We start from the raw sequence: 16,806 nt of genomic DNA, 5'->3' as shown, positions 1-16,806 counted from the left end.
GATGATACCTCAAATGGCTATAATATCTCCTTTTACATCAGAATCAATGCTGTGTTCAACCCTAATCATGCAGTGGTATCCTTTCAGCCTGCCCGTCCACTTGGAACATTCATTTGCCCAGATGCTTATCAAAATGGTTTCTATGTAAACTCGTCACGTACAACAGTTGGTTCAGTCAGGAGAGTTTTTTGAATCTTGTAAATCAAATAACATGGGCCCAGTTGTTCCAGTAAGATTAGAGATGTGGTTTGGTAATCCCCTTTTCTCATTGGTATTTCTTAAGAATCAAGCTCCATGATTGCAGGTTTTCTTTCAATGTGCTTATTTACCAGCTGATGCTGCCTGCAGACATACTCTTTAGTATTAAGTCACTGCTTTATCACATCATAGATGTCTCTGCCCTTTCTTTCGTTGTTAGAAACTGGTTTCCTAACAATAGTACCAATACTTGGCAAACATAACGCAAACCAGGATCTTAGATTTGTGATTTTGGAAATCTAATTCTAAGTATTTATCACAGTCTGCTCAGTTTGTCATGTCATAGTTTGTTAATCATGTATGTTCAAGTCATGTTCAGTTCACTCAAGTCACCTGGTTAATTGTTCACAGCTGCACCTCATGTCACTGATCACTCCCCTCACAGTATTTAGCTTCCTGGTTTACTTTCAGTCACCGCAGAATCCTCACTATCCCTCCATGCTTTGCACGCAGATAAGGCTGGTTTCATGCCTCACAGTATTCATAGCCATAGTCTTGTTTAGTCATAGAATTTTTGTCATAGTCCTGTTTATTCATAGCCTTGTTTAGTTTGTCATAGTCCTTTTAGAATCCGGCTCTGCCGCGCTTTGTTTTTGCCTTTGCTCCCTGTCTTGTTTTTGGAGAATAAACCTTGTTTTTGAACTAGAGAACTGCATCTGGGTCCTACCTTCCTCGATCCTGACAGTATTATTCTAAGTCCTAAGTTATTTGCACACATATTCTTATCTTTGTGCATGTGCTAGTAGAAGACAGTGATGTAAAGTCAACTACTGTGTACTTAGCGACTACACCACAAGAAAAAAGTATTCACAAATTAAACAAACTGGTCAAACGTTGAGTCTAGCATCATGAAAACGGATCAAAAGGAGAGAACAAGAAAAGGGGGGTATTCAGCACAGTAAAAAAAAAAGAAAGATGATGATTTTACAGTAGAAATAGACATGGCCTCTTCTTTATGAAAGTTTAAACAGGCCACTGATTGCTTTTACATAACCTTTGTTCATATACCCCTCGTGTGTGGCACTTACTTTTGTCCTGCCTTTGCTTTTTCTGTTTTCTCTCCTGTGTAAAAGTGCCCTTTGACTAACCTCTCCTTTGTTGTATTCAGCCTCAGATGCACAACAGAACACGTGCAACATCAAAAATCAACATTTTGATTAATCGAACCCCTGGAGGTCGGTCCAATTGAAGCCTGCTGCTAATTTAGAATCTTCTCGTGACACAACTTTCCGTATCAACCCAGATTTAGACATATAAAAGTTCAGCTTCAAGCGGCGAGGAACCTTTAACTCAACTAATTGCAAATGTAACCTTCAACTGTATGTTAAGCCATTTTTCTCCCCACATTGCCCCCCAGACATGCAGCAGATGTATCACACATCGGATATTTAGATGTTGTGATTGTCAGGCCAGCAATAGAATAAAAAAAGAAATTCCTCAAAGTGTCAATTCTCAACAGTTTTCCTTTTCAACATGAACGACTGCATGTAAGAACATCTAAGGATGGAAGTTGTTCCATCCTTCCATCCAACTAATGATAAAGGTGAGTTTTGCTTTAGATTTTGCTTTGACTTCATATTGTCTCGTATTGCAGAAACTGTTTGCTGTCAGTTTATGAAAAACAGAGATACACAGTAGTGTGGGTGTGACTCTACTCAGTAAATCTGAGTTTCTAAAAATATAGCCAATGCCATTGTGTTGTTCATTGCTGCAGTTACGTCTGCTGGGCTGCTGAGGGGTAAATAATCCAGAAGCGATGGCCTACATGTTTAGAAGATGTCATTGGTGTTTTGTTGATAATTGCTCTGACTCTAGAATGACCTTTTAGCTGTGAAATCAGAACCTTAATGGCTTTATTATTGTCTAATTGTATTTTACTGCATGACATACCTTTTACAGTTTTGGGAGGATTTAAATGCCTTCATTTTACTATCTTCCAAATACTTTTTGGAAAGAGGTTTATGCTGAGAGATCAGTCTACCTGCCATTTGAATAACTGACTGAGTAATGGGGCATTGGGCAACCTCCTTAAATAACCAACAAACTTTCCAAATAACTAATTAACTTACTGACATGCTGATGGATTCATTTTCTGTGTGAACGGTTCCTCACTGCGTTTCTGTTTGCAGTACCTTCAAGGACATCCAGCTGATAGAAAACACATCCCCTGTGCATCTAACCAACTCTCTAGCAAACTAAATGAATAACTACATTACTGACTGTCTGCCTGGCTGGTTAATTAACTTACTGTCTGTCTGTTTGTAGTGCACCCAAGGACATCTATCCAGCTTGTACACAAACTATTTCACACACACACACAATCATATGTCTCCTCTCTGGAGTGACGGGGAGAATATTTCCCTATTTACTCAAGTGCCACTTCATGATTAAAAACTAATCAGGCTTCAGCCAGGCTGGGATCCCCCTACACACTGACACAGAATGAACTGTAATTATCTTAACAGGGGAAAGAGAAGTGAGAAGGAGGATGAAAGGAGGGGGATACAAAGACAACTTGGAAGGAAAGGTGAGTGGTCAGAGTAAATTAAAAAAGAAACCGAGATAGACTTGTGTCAGATGCAGAGAGATCATAGAATTTAGACAAACACAGGTAAACAACAGATAAAATCCATCCAGCCTCCATGATTTGAAGCTACTTGCAGTGTCCTCTCTCTTTAGCTGAAGCTTAGCTATTTAGACTTGGTGCATTCATTTTCTGTGTATTGTCAAGTTTTTTGCTTTGCCAAGCAACACCGACCTTTTTCTGTCAGATATTAGGAATGCTGCTCCTGTAGGGCATCAAAGCGTGTCTGGAGGGTTTGTGTAGAAAGTGGAAGGAGACTGTTAAGGCTAAAGAGTACCACTTTAGATGACTTGGCCTGCCCTCAGACAAGCTGCTGAATCATGCTTTTGTGTTTCTTCCCACAAAGCTGAAATGCACTGCACAGGGACTGCTGTGTTGAGACAAGCTGAACAGCACAGACAGTGTTGCACTTCAACTCAAAATAGCAATAAATACTTCAAGGAGGAGTCACAAAATTATCATGTGGCTTTTTCATATTTCTTAGATTGGTTACTGATGAATAAATCACGAGGATTCATGTTCTACCACCAGGTCAAGTCCATTGTAAGAGTTGACACTACTACATTTTTATTGGTACTCGAGTGTGTCAAAAGCCCTTTTCAGACTGGAATATGTAAAATGAAGGGCTTCATCAGTCTGTTAAATTAAGAACATTCACTCATTCAGACATTGTTCAGTTTCACATTTGTGTTCCTGGCTTTATTCAGACATAACCATGACAGTGTTGGAGAATGTTTGCACTGGATTGGATAGTATATAAATTGAGGTACAATGCCAAAGCCTCTTTAGAGTCACAGTTGTCCTACAACATGTTGTACTTCTATAATAGCATAAAATGGCCCAATTGTTGTGTATTAGATGAAAAAAAAAGTAGAAAACACATCTATTTTGTACCTGTTTAAGTTTGTTTAATAGGTGTAATAAAGGACTTGTATTGGCTTCTGACTTGCTAAGGTTTCCTTGTCTTACAGTAACAAGTTTAATTGTTGTGAACTATAAAAAAAAAAAAGAGACATCTTTCACTTCAGCTTGGCTTCACTGTCCCCACTGCTGCTCGTTGCTGTTTGCTGATATAGTAATCTTATCAGGTCCAATCTAATGAAATAGCCATCACATGTTTTTAAGAAAAGCACTAGGGAGAAGCTGACATTAATCTTGCATGTGCAGTGGCCCTTTGAATAGTGGACAGGAGTGTTTGTCTAAAAGATGCTAGTGCAGCTATTGTGTAATGTAAAATCTGACACCCTCCTGAAAAGCTCCGCTCTTGCAACAGTCGTTCATAGATTGATGTGATAATTTGCACCTTTCCCTGTTCAGCGATTCAGTGCTTTGCAGTACAGCAAACTGACATCCAGTGCATCCATGAACACAGCAGTGAGGATATTGGGAGCATTGGCCACAGAGCATGCCCGCTGTCCTTTTCTGCATTGTTTACTACTATAACAACAAAAATGAATAATAGTAATGGATATTGTACTATTGTGGTTATGTTAATTGGAAACAAGCTAATGTAACGACACAACTAGCAATGCTTTTTGTGTTGTTCTCAGAATTTCTTATAGATAGAATGACAGTTTACATCAAAGTAAAACTATAGTATAGTAAAACTGTTACACTAATATGTCTTTTTACTTTCAATTTGGGGAGAGAGTTGCAATAATTGCAATTTATTCACATGTCATACCCGTTTGTAAGTTAGGGCACCTCACTATATACAAGAATGCATATTGAACCTTGTCAAACCTGTAATTAAAAAAAACAGGCCAATTTTCATCATCTAAAACTGTCCATCAGGAAAAATAGAAACAGCTGAAGAAACTCATGCAGAAGAACTGGCTTAAGCACAAACGCACAGTGGCCTGACAAGCAGAGACAAAGCAGCATCTTCTCCACATGAGGCACCAACAACAGAGTGTGAGCTGCAGATTACCCCAAACTGCCACATAGTAAATTCTGACATGAATACTAATGATGACATTTAGTACATTACACACAATTACAGGCATACAAACCTGAGCTCAGAGAGACTTTTGTGTGTACACTTTCACAAATTTAGCTCCTGGACCTGCACTCGCACAATCATTCCTCACTCAGACACTGCATCTCACTGTCCGTTGATGAGATTTTTCCATCCCCCAGGAGTCTGGCTACGAGGATATGAATGGAGTTTAGGCTTTTATGGATTTGAATTATTAGAGGGGTGACTGTTTGATACACAAAAAACACAAACCATAGGAGTGAAGGAATACAGTGTGATAAACTGCAGCCTTTAACTTGCTCTTTAGTTTCACATTTGCTTTTTTCCATCTGTTAATCAATATTTAAATTTAAATAAGCCATTCACATTTCCTGTAAGAAAATAAATAAAAATACTTCAGTTTTCTCAATGCACCCTGACATCTATGAGATGCTCACAAAGTGTCCTTTGATGTTGGTGTACTCACACATCAGCTGTGATATTATTAGACAGTGAGAACAAACACAGTCATTCTGGAGTGTTTATCCATGAACAAGCGACTAGATTCTCATAAAGGAGCTGGAGGTGAAGGATAATGTCTGCAGAGCTTGAAAACCACTTCAGGAGAGACTGCTTTTCCACTCATTGTTAAGCTTCACCTATTGTTTAGTTATGTTTAGGCGTCACAAGTAGATCTGCTTCCTAATATTGATCAAGTGTGGTGTGGAGTTGCAGGATGGGGACTCAAATAGAGACCAGGAATAACAGAAACAAAAACCTAAATTTACTCAGAAAAGGGGAGAAAAAAGAAAAAAAAGGCATTACAATACCAATGGCAGATAATCCAACATTTCTAAAGACACTTTAATATATATTTATTCTTCACTGCATTACTGGTAAATAAATTAGTTGGCCATAAATATCATCAGTCGCTATGTGTGATAGTTTCAAAGATGTGATGTGAGAAATGAGAAGCTCATGGTAATTTCCCAGTCTCCAAATGAATATCTAACACACACGTGAATATCTAGTTTCAAGGTGCTGGCAGGGGAAGAGTTGTGAGTGAGTCATCAGAGGAGATCCAGCCAATGAGAGTGGAAGAGATGGGTCAGGTGTAATGGTACAAGCAGGTGCCTTTCAAACATAATCCTCTCTTTTTCCCAGCCCAGAACTTCATTTAGAGATGGATTATTCTGTTAGTCAAACAATGGGAAACTAAACATTTAATCACATGCATCATCATTTAAGTCACTAAATTTTGGTGTTGCTGTTCACCAAATTGCCAAGAATAATATGTAATGAATCACTAATTTAGCTATTTTAATTTTATATATAACACTCAAAGTGGTTTGCACAGGGTCAGGTTAGTAATATTCTCAGTTTCTCTCTACATAAGTATGATAGATGTAATAATGCTGCAACATAGCCTAAGGTATAATTTTGCTGCTCTAGACCTCTCACATCCCCTGTCCCCTTTCACTCCCTGCTCGCTCTGATCCATTTCCCAGTTTTTCTTCTCATCTTCCTTTGTGTACTCTGGCTGTCTCTTGCTTTTCTCAATACATCATCTCTTTTGTTGTTCGTCCAAAGTGCAGCCTGACCTTTCCCAGTGTAGCTCCCTTTAGAGTTGGTGAATGAATCCTATGTGTGTCTGCTTGTATACTTTGTGTGCATGACTTTGTACATGTGCATGGTTAACTGCATTAATGCTGCATAGCTGTAGTGACATGTAACTTATGTAATTCTTTGCCTTTATGTATGGCAATGTGTAAGACTGATTCTAACCATGACATTCATGATACTGACTAAACGTTGAATTTCAAGCATGCTTTAAGTAGAATTCTTACTTATCTGTTGATTTCTCAGTCTGTGCTTCACCACAGTAAGAAGTGACGCTGGTACAGATGCAGCCACTTGGAATTCCTTTCCCAGCAGAGCAGCGAATCTGTGCTCGATTTGATTTGATCACAATTCAACTGTTAACAGTTCGATGCATCTGTGCCAGGAGATGAAACTCCTCTGAGATCAAATACATAGTCTGTGTTTTGATTTGTTCTTCTTATTTTTATTCAGTATCATTTTTATCATACCGCAGCAGCACATTTTTTCTAATTCACTATCAATGTCTTGCTTTAAATTGTCAAATGACAGCACGTAGCTGAACTTTTAATGAAAAACAAATGCAGTCAGATCAGTTCCCTTTTTATTTTGTTCCTTCACATATCAGACTGTGTCAAAAAGCTGCAAGTTTCCAGTGTCAGTGCCTGAATGACCAACCTCTGTACTGTGCATACTATATGTTACGTGTCAGTTGCGCCTGAGGTCAACCAATCTCCTTCAGTGGCGACTCGACAAGCTTGATTCATTGAATTATTTACTTTGATTTTAATTAGGCTGTAGAGTGCTGGTAGAGCTGTTTCTGTTGGGAATGGCCTGCTCACACTGCAGCTTCCACAGAGAAACCCATGGTTCTCGACAACCAAATGTGTTCTTAGATCCTTAGCTCTGAACGCTGCCACAGATTTGGTGATTTTCTTCCCTCTCTTGTAGATGGAGCATAAAGTTGATAGCGCCTTGCTAAGTCTGCACTGATAATTCGGGCTAGCTGTGTTTAATGAGGTTGAACACGTTTGGTCAGGATGAAAACAGCTAGCACAGTTCTTTGTGTTAGTCTACAAGGAACTACAATAATATTCTTTCACACGGTAGATTTTATGAACATTTTTAACCACTTCTTCCTCTGCTGTATCACCCAAAGCACCACTGTAATGTTAGCATAACACAGCAGCGACATGTTACTACTTCTTCCTCTTCATATGCTGCGTTTTCTTCTTTTGCTTCTGCAAACGTGTGCATCTTTATAACAACATGTGCGTCTTTATTGTTCCGCTGAAGCTAGAAAATCACTAATTAAACGTTCATTTTGTGTTGACTTTAAATTCTCTCTTATGTTCTGTCACTGCATCCATCCAGAATTGTTCATTTTTGCATCAATATGCATATTGAAATTCAAATATTTCCACACCTGTAGTTTCCAGCTAATTTCAGCTGTGAACCTAGCAGAGATTTGGCTGGAAAGTGAATGACCTATGCATGAAGCAGCCTCTCTACTGTAGAAAAGTATTGGTTTATAAAATGAAATGCAATCCAGTACGTTTTGAGTAACAGCTTTTATTTTGCCATCTGACCAGCAATCAAACTGATATGAAGTGGTTTATGACATTTTGAGATAGTACGTATTTGACCGGTTACTGCAGCTCCTTGTGTGATGTTTTTGCACTTGGTTGAAAGAAAAATTGAGCCTGGTCCAGGTCTCGTGATTCCATTCTGTACTTGTGCCCTCGGGACTGAAAGTGCAACATTGTTAGTTAGTAACCACAAAGACTTAAAAGTGTAGAAACCTGTTGCAAGAACTACAGTACCGTACTGTCTCGATCCACCTCTCATTTCTTTATATTTTGCTTTCATGCAGCCAGACTTTCTTGAAATCTTTTAAAGTGGTCTTGAGCAACAGTTCTCCTGGCTTCCTGAAGGTCTTTCAAAGTTTTTCTTTGGACATTGACTGCTTTTTCACTCATTCTCAGTTGGAGCTGGGTATCGCTACTGATTCAGTTTAAATTCAGATGGTTGTGATTCGGTTTTATTTATGTTTAGATTCAATATCGATTCATATAATTCAGTTTCAGTAAAAATTTAGCTTGGCTATAAAAGAGGATTTCACAAAAGTAAATGCAAAAATAGATACATAGATTAATTTAAAATAAACTTTTTTTTCCGGTACAGAACTCAAAATCTTGCTTTGCTTTGGTCAAACTTCTTTTGGTCGGCATACTTCGTATAACTAAAATACCGCCACACATCTGCCATCAGGCGTCCGTGCTATTGTCAGTGTTGCAGCTTTGGTCATGGCTTCCTTCGCCCCAAAGTCGTGAGAAAAGTCATAAAACTAGTCTTGAAACAGATTTCCCAACGAGATTCCTTATGCAGATGATGCCGAAAATTACATATAAATAGAGAATCTAAGATTTAAATGTATGTAAGATTGATATATTATCTTCACTGTTTCTATTAAATTAATCTTGAATTTTACTGCCTCTATGTTAGTTGATACCCATCATGTTAAAATAAAAATGAAAGCTATGTTGTGCTCAACGCTAACACAGAGTCTACCCCAACACACAATTCAGTATAATTTTATAAAAAGAGCATTTATTTCAAAGTTTTTTTTTCTTTTTTTTCGCTTCGGAGATTGAAGCACATAGTAAAGCAACAGTACAATGTTCAGAAAATATAAGTGTGATGCTGTAACATTTTTTAATCTTCTTAACATGTTTTTGTTGTAATACTGGAATATTCTGCATGTATACTAAAATAAGAACTTTTAAAATTGTACAAATCGGTACCATAAAACTTGACAGAGAATAAAAATGAGGCGTTCTCTCACTGCAACAAACACAAAATTGCTATTTATCCTCTTAAACAGGGAGAAAGAACCAAGAGACGCCAAATAATGAAAAAAGAAACAAAAACAAAATAGAGGATAAAAGTTGTGTGTACACAGGGAACCGAAGCTGATGTTTAAATTCGAATATTACATTTCTTACAGCTGCTCAAAAATGAAAAACAAACATTTTTTCACAGCTGTAAGAACATCTGCTGCAAATAGTTAAATATCAGTTTGTTCCTGTGTAGCTGCAGCCAATACAATAACAATTACTGTCATAATAATGATAATAATAATAGAAAACAACACTAATCATAATAATATAATAACATTAAAAAGAGACTGAACAAAAACCTACACGATTAAAAAGGATGTTCTGGTTTCGGCCGTTCCAAATCATGTAATTGTTCCTTTCCCATGTGCACATTTTATGTTTAAATGGCAACACGTGTTGATACAACAGATGTTGCTGCCAACATAACATGTTATTGGGGAAAAAACACAATGCACATTTTACCAGTCTATATGAACCACGCTGGCAGAAGCAGCACATCCGTTTTTAAGGGTGCATGAGGCGCAGGTTGGATCCTCAGAGGGATATATCACATGTCTGCAGATTACTCTGTACACACCTAACATGGGGAATAGTTTGCTTTCTGAATATGCGTTTCAAGTTGAAAAAGAAAAGAAACAAAAGGAGGAAAAAAAGAGAATGCACTGCGTTGCAAGAGTGTCCATTAAGTTTAAGGCGATTTTTAGAGCTCACAGGTTTTTACTCATTGTCATCATTGGTGGACTCCAAATGAGGAGGTGCTCATTCATGGGTGGACTCTGCATGGGAAATGATTGCTGATGGGATGATTTTGGACATGGGTGTTGTGGAGAAGGGTGGCTTTTCTTTGCTGTGAAGTATGATAACAAGGAATCATCCACAGTTTTAAAATTCAATCCATCTTGAGTTTTTTGGGAAAAAAAGGGTATTCGTGTAGCATTTTCACAGATAACTCCTACAGTCCGTGTGTGTTCATTTGTCTGTGTGTAGCTACTGAAGACTCTCTGTCTTCAGTGTTGTTGTGTTTACCCCTGGAGTTGCTGTTTAATTATTATAAGGCCACCATACTGTGAAGATGCTGTTAGCATCTTCAAAGTATCAACAACCCAGAGTCGGTCACGCCATCGAAACAACAGTACCTGCTGATTGCAGCAGACAAAACAACAAATTTGACTTTACTGACACATCTTTAGTATTCATATCTCTTAGCAGACAGTTGCTTGAACCCAAACAAACCTTTTTTCTTAATTTATTTTTACCTTACTTTTCATCTTTTCCTTTGAGACCGTAGCAAAGGGAAATATACCCCACTCAGGAACCTCTTAAGGGAATAAAAATGTCTCTCAGGAACCACTGAGGAAGCATGTGAATCCAGTCCATTCAGGTATACAGAACCTCAGATACACTACACAATTTGCACTTGGCAAGTCATCCTGGTGATACAACAACAGTGTTTCCATCAAATTGCTCCCAAACAGACAAACTGGTGACATATCAAATCTCCCAGCCCTGTAATGCTCAAGTCTGTAGAAATTGAGAGGGAAAGAGCCAAAGATCAGATGAAAGAGATTTGAAATAATGGGAGCAGTTAAAGTCCAAGCGTTCATTATGTGTCCTTTAACAAATGGTCTTGGGGGACCAGGAAGGGAAAACGGTTAATGTTCGTTGACAAATTGGCGTGAACTAATCAGTTGGAAGATGGTAACAACTGGAAACTGGCGAGTTTAACCCTCAGTTAACAAATCCTCTTGGAATCAGTAAATCAGAAATCGGGGGTGTCCACTAAGGAAGACCACTGTTAAGAGTCCTCACCGTCATCAGCATCATTAATGGAACAGTCTTTGGTCCCGTACAAATCTGCCAGCTTCTTAAACCTTGGCCCCCAGCTCTGCAGATAGTCATAATCCAAGTCAGACTCTGTTGTGACAGACTCGAGCGAGCTCAGTGATCCAGCCAGCGATCCTCTGCCCTCATAGCCGTAGATCTGAATGGAGTCATAAGGAGGTGCAGTCGGGTCACTGTCAGCCTCTGCAATTCGACTCTTGATGAAGTCATCGACATCAACACTGTTGGCTGCAGGAGGCCCAATGCCGGGCCTGATGGGATATTGAAGTTCTGGTTTGATATCCTTCCTTGGCAGGAAACCATTGGCACCGTCTGGGTTCTGAGCAGAGTGACAGTAGTCAGATACGGCTGTGAATACTTGCAAAGCTGTAGTTAATGAAAGAGCTGAAGTGGATGGAATTTTATTTGCTGACAGATGAGATGCTCTATGTTCAAATACTGACTTAAGAAAACACTGTTGAAGAGGTGGAAAATGTAAATACTTGCCGACTTTTAGTTTAATTGCAAAAAGCACTCAACATAATATTCTGAAACTGACTAATAGCATCAGCATTGCCAGCCTGCATGTGAATATGAGTTAATATCCCCCTCATCAGTAGATCCTTTGATATTTGCTATTAACACAGCATTCCTCTTTCTTACCTGCAATGTAGCAATGTCGAAAGCCTCGGTGTCCTCCTCGCCACCTCCCTCGTCATCATAAGTGATGATATTCTCCCTGATGTCCTCCTCCTCAAACACAATCAACGGCTCCTTCTTCTGACGCCTCAGAGCAACAAACAGCACCACTATTGCTGCAGAAGAAAAACATTTTTTTAATTAATGCAGGTTTGATCACAATCCTCTCGCAATCTCTATGACAAAGCAGAAAAGCTTGGGATATTTACATAATAACATCTAAGACAGTTTAATTGATATTAGATGAATGTAATGCTGTGCCCTTTTAAATGATCAGGCTTTTTAAATGTTTTCAGATATAAAGTGCTATGTCTAACCATGACTTGCAAAATACAATGATGTACGATATTTGAACCCCCCTGAGTGTAGTTTCAGAAAGAAGTTCAAATTAGATAAACATTTTGACTTTGTATTCAGAAACTCATTCTGTAAACACACTTTTAAACTATTTTAATCAGGCAGGTTCATCAGTAACTCATGAGGACGATTTTTGTTACTCACCGAGCAGAATGACAATGCAGGCCAGTATAGCTATCAGAGCGCCGGTGCTGAGACCAGCAGGCAGGATGTAAGGCTCCACATTACACGAGAGGATGGTGTCTTTGCTGTCACAAGAGCAGACTCTGATGGTCAGGATGTTGGTGCTGCTCATAGAAGGGAAACCATTGTCGTTTATCTCGATGGGAAGGTAGTAAACATCCTGCGTTAGGCGGCTGAATCCTTTACGGAGCACATAGATGCTGGCAGTGCTGTCTGTGGAAGACGAGACAAATATGGTTATAAGTTGTTAACATAATGGGAAAGGTTACATAACTACCAAAGGTTGAGGAGTTTACAGGCTTTTATCAGGATATGCAAAGAAACAAACTGCACAAATTCTATGTTTGCTTACCATTTTGCATTCATATACACACAAATCGGGTAACAGCCAATAAAATGTAACTTTAGTGATATTAAATTTGTCTTTAATCGTGGGTCAGTGCTGTTGTGACACAAGGAAGGCTTGCCAGCTTTGCTTCTGCAGTACCTCTGCACTTTCTTGTTGTTGCTTCTTTGTTCCTTCCAATCCAAACAATTAATTTCTACTGTAACATAAGCTTGTTGCCAGCAAAGAATTATCTGAGGTCATTTAAAAGGCATTTCGAGGGCATCAGAAGCAACATTTACATTAAAAATGCAACACAAGCAATATAGGTGGCACTTAAAACTGAGCCTAGAATTGTAAAAAAAGAGGACGATATTAAATGTACAGAGATTTACCTTTAACAAACAGTAAGAATGTTATGATTGGTAGCAATTAACCACATATAAACTGTCCTATCCGGGTTCAGCTGAGTCATTGTGGGATGGATGCAGCTTAACTACTAAACTCTAATATATTTAACAGAGTTATATGTTATCAGGTTAACTTTCTTTCAGGTTTTCTGTAAGATGGGGAGTGTGGTGCATCCAATCAAAGACACAAAACTTATAACTCATTTTAACGCAAGGGAACTGCAGGCATGGAGAATGGAGGAAAAAAAAACAAAAAGAAATTCCTAATTAAAACTTTTCACCCTTAACTACTCAAGTTACTGTCATCTGCTGCTATAAGCCTCCTGCCAATAGTTGACAGCTCAGCATGTGTGTGGTTGAGTCACGGGTAAATAGAACAAGCTATTTCCATCTTCCATCTCTCTGTTTTTTGCATTGTGGTTACATTTTGAGTACTTCAGCTCTCTGATGTTTCACATGGATGAATATAATTTAAGACTGACATGCTCAATATAGACCCTAAATTCCATGCTTCCCGTTCTGTTGATCAAATTAAACTCACCTTAGTACAACTTAAATTTCAGTCTTAGGATCCCCTATATTCTGCTTCTCTGGTACATCTTACTCTCTCATCTTATTTTTAGTGTTCCTTCTAGTACTCCCAAAACCTAATTCAATCAGTAGCCCCCCTAAGATATATGTACAGACGGACAGAGACCCACTGCAATTAATACAGCCCGCAGGACATATGTGCATTCATGAGTGCGCGAGAAAGATTCAGAGCACCTGCTGATTCCTACAAGGTACTGTAAGCCTCCATCTGGCTATGCTTTGATCTAATCTGTGTGAAAGGGGGAGGTGAGTAAAAGACTGCAGATGAATCAACAGAAATACTGGTGGCAGAAAAGGCTAGAAACAAAAAGAAACCAAAGAAACAAAGGGATGGACAACACGTTTTATAGGTCATCTACCTCTGTTGTCTTTGACTGAGAAGTTGTTGTTGTGGGCGACTTCCGGAGCAAGGCTGAATGTGAAGTGTTGTCTGTGAGCCATCTCGTCTTTGTCCACTGCACTGACTGTTTCAATGACCTGAACCACACACATATAAACACAAGTTAAAAGACCCCACATCCATATAGAAATGCTGTTTCTGGGTTTGTTATTTGCTGACATATGTTCTTAACGCACAGTCAACCATACCTTCCCTGGTGCTACAGTTTCACACATGAGGACTTCGTTGTTGGTGGCAAACTCTGGGGGGTTGTCATTCACGTCTTTCACTTTGATGTTTACACGTACTTTGGTGTCTTGGTGGTGGCCTCCTATATATGCACACAACATAGGGTAAAATCCTCAGCATTCTGCGGTTCATGAACATTTGAGGCTGTGTCAAAGTAATGAAAGTAAGAATGTTTGCATGGATTTGTGACTGCCTGTGTGTCTGCATTCAAATCCATGTTTGAAATTGGATGAATGAAAAGCTAACTATATTTTCAAGAAAAATTGCCTGTCAGTCACTCTGCCAGCTATTTGTTGTTTTGATTTGCAAAAATGACAGAAATGAGTTTCAGAAGCTTCAAACAATCGAGTGAAAGTCTGTCACTCAGAGGGTGCCAGCTATTTCTCTCCTATACCAATACCATTATGATACGCTAAAGTGACAAAAGTTACGCCCGCTGGAGGTTCAAATGAAGAAATGTTGTACGATGCAGATGGAATGATCTGAATAGCTGAAATAAAAACATACAGAAAACACAGCATTCTCATTTATCTACTCATCTTTTTACTGAGAAAGGCCATACTTATGCTGTAGTGCCTTGCATATTTGCAGCTGTAGTCAGTGAGATTTTTCCACTACCCTGTCATTACTAAGCGTTTATTTAGCTTCCCAGGGTCTGTAAGCGGTCAGCATAGCCTGCAATGGTTCTAGCCTTGTGGGCTGCAAGCCTGTTTCCATCTGTCTGTCTGGCGTCTATCACGCCACAGGGAAACCACGCGGCGCTCTTCTAGCTTGAGCCCCAACCACTGAATACCAGGGTGGGGCCACTGTGGCTTGTGAAGGGTTTCTGGAGTTAAAGCCAGGGATAAAAAGCTCCAGAAAGCCTGTTGGTCTACTGCTGTTTCCCTTTTCTATGCCCAGTCTTGTTGGATAGTTTGCATGATTTTTTTACTTGTATCTTTCCACAACTCGTTTATCGATTGACGGTCAGATGTTTGGATTCACCAACACAAAACAAAAAGTGTTTGTGTCCAAACTGTTGACTGGTAGTGTACCTGCTGGAGCTGTGAATCTTTACTTGCCTTGTGATTCCATTAAATTCTGCCTAACCTATTAACGATTCAGTGAGATGCATCTCGATTTCCTTTAATAGACTGTGCCAGATGGGGAGATGGAACTCCTTTCAGACGAAATACAGATTCTGCCTTTTTAATTGTTTTTCTTACCTTTATTTATCTTTTTTACTTTTTTTGTAAATACCAGATTTTTAATTAACACTGCTACAATGTACTTCCCCTTTGGTATTAATAACGTACTGAATTCAATCTCAATATCTTGCATCTTGGAATTATTACGTGACAGCAAATAGCTTTTCATTAATACATATAAGCGGTCATATCAGTCTGAATTCTGAACTTCAGCAACAGGCACAAGTCGGGGTTCTCCATAGCTTAATAGGTCTGTATTTGTAGGTCTGTACTTTTAAAGCTGCCACAGATTTGGCAATTCCCTTCCCCCTCTCGACTGTTTAGCTGTCTGCGTGACATCATTCCCTCTTGGATGATCTTTTTTTGTTATTCCAGGTTCTACACTGACATTCACATTAAGAATGTTAAGTTTACTCCAAACCAGAGGGATTAAAATAATGTCAGCAACTTGAATCTTCTTAAAGTTTATACATAAGAAGTCATGGAATGAATCCAACACTGCAGAATAGCAGTTTGGGCTTTGGGTGCCAGCAAATGTACAGCTTGGTGGCTATCTGAAATTTTTCCATCTGTAAGTTAATGTTTGACTTTGCCCTTCGCCTCAGTACTTACCAGAGGATGTTTGACTAATGCTAATCACACCATGGGTAAGACCAAAACTGGGTAGACTCTAGCTCTTTTACTGACTCGGCTTGTTGAAGCGAAAGAGCCAAGATACAGACATTCTTGTAAGCTTGATAGACACAGTATAGGCATCATGATGGCATGTGTGTTCGTAGCCTTTATTTAATAGAAGACAGTAAAAAAAAACCTGTAAATCAGAGTTGACGTGTATGATTTGTTTATGACAGTACTTGCATACCTATCTCTATGGCTGACACAGATATGTTATGCCAGGGCAGTGCTTCTCTGTCCAGTGGTCTTGTTGTGGTAATCATCCCATCTTCTGAAATGCTGAAGAACTGTTCTACATCTGTGTACCGAGGAATCATGTACCTGCATGGAGAATTGACACACTGCTATTACACATTTGAATTATAATTACGACACTTTGACCCTTAATGCTTACTGTAGCTGAACTTTATTTATATGCAACATATGTACAGTATAACTGTATGCAAGAAAAGGGAAATGACCTAATTGGTCTACTCTCTTGTTATAAATTGTGTAGTTTTCATAAAGCATGGCCGGTTATGCCTTTAATTTAATTTTGCACTCCATTTTGTCCACACTTTTGTTCAGTGTAGCTGAAGTAAAGCTTTTTAGGTTAATTTACATTTTTTTTTTGTCTTTTTAAACATATTCCT

At 38.8% G+C, this 16,806-nt stretch overlaps 1 protein-coding gene across 3 annotated transcripts in view; it reads right to left on the bottom strand.

The window, feature by feature from the left end:
- Positions 1 to 8,988: 8,988 nt before the first annotated feature.
- The window catches only part of cdh11 (cadherin 11, type 2, OB-cadherin (osteoblast)), a 74,470-nt gene continuing 66,652 nt past the window's right edge, over positions 8,989 to 16,806 (bottom strand). For all 3 annotated transcript variants that reach the window (XM_072390573.1, XM_072390575.1, XM_072390574.1), the window contains 6 exons: positions 16,362 to 16,495; positions 14,273 to 14,394; positions 14,044 to 14,161; positions 12,320 to 12,571; positions 11,783 to 11,934; positions 8,989 to 11,459 (listed from right to left, as the gene is read on the bottom strand). In XM_072390573.1, the coding sequence (XP_072246674.1) occupies positions 11,094 to 11,459; positions 11,783 to 11,934; positions 12,320 to 12,571; positions 14,044 to 14,161; positions 14,273 to 14,394; positions 16,362 to 16,495 (1,144 nt within the window). In that variant the 3' untranslated portion in view covers positions 8,989 to 11,093. The remainder of the gene's footprint in view (positions 11,460 to 11,782; positions 11,935 to 12,319; positions 12,572 to 14,043; positions 14,162 to 14,272; positions 14,395 to 16,361; positions 16,496 to 16,806) is intronic.

Source organism: Leuresthes tenuis, unplaced genomic scaffold (genome assembly GCF_036924035.1).
Source record: "Leuresthes tenuis unplaced genomic scaffold, fLeuTen1.0.hap1 SCAF_8, whole genome shotgun sequence".
NCBI classification, from domain to species: Eukaryota; Metazoa; Chordata; class Actinopteri; order Atheriniformes; family Atherinopsidae; genus Leuresthes; species Leuresthes tenuis.
This window is presented reverse-complemented; position numbering and strand designations above follow the sequence as displayed.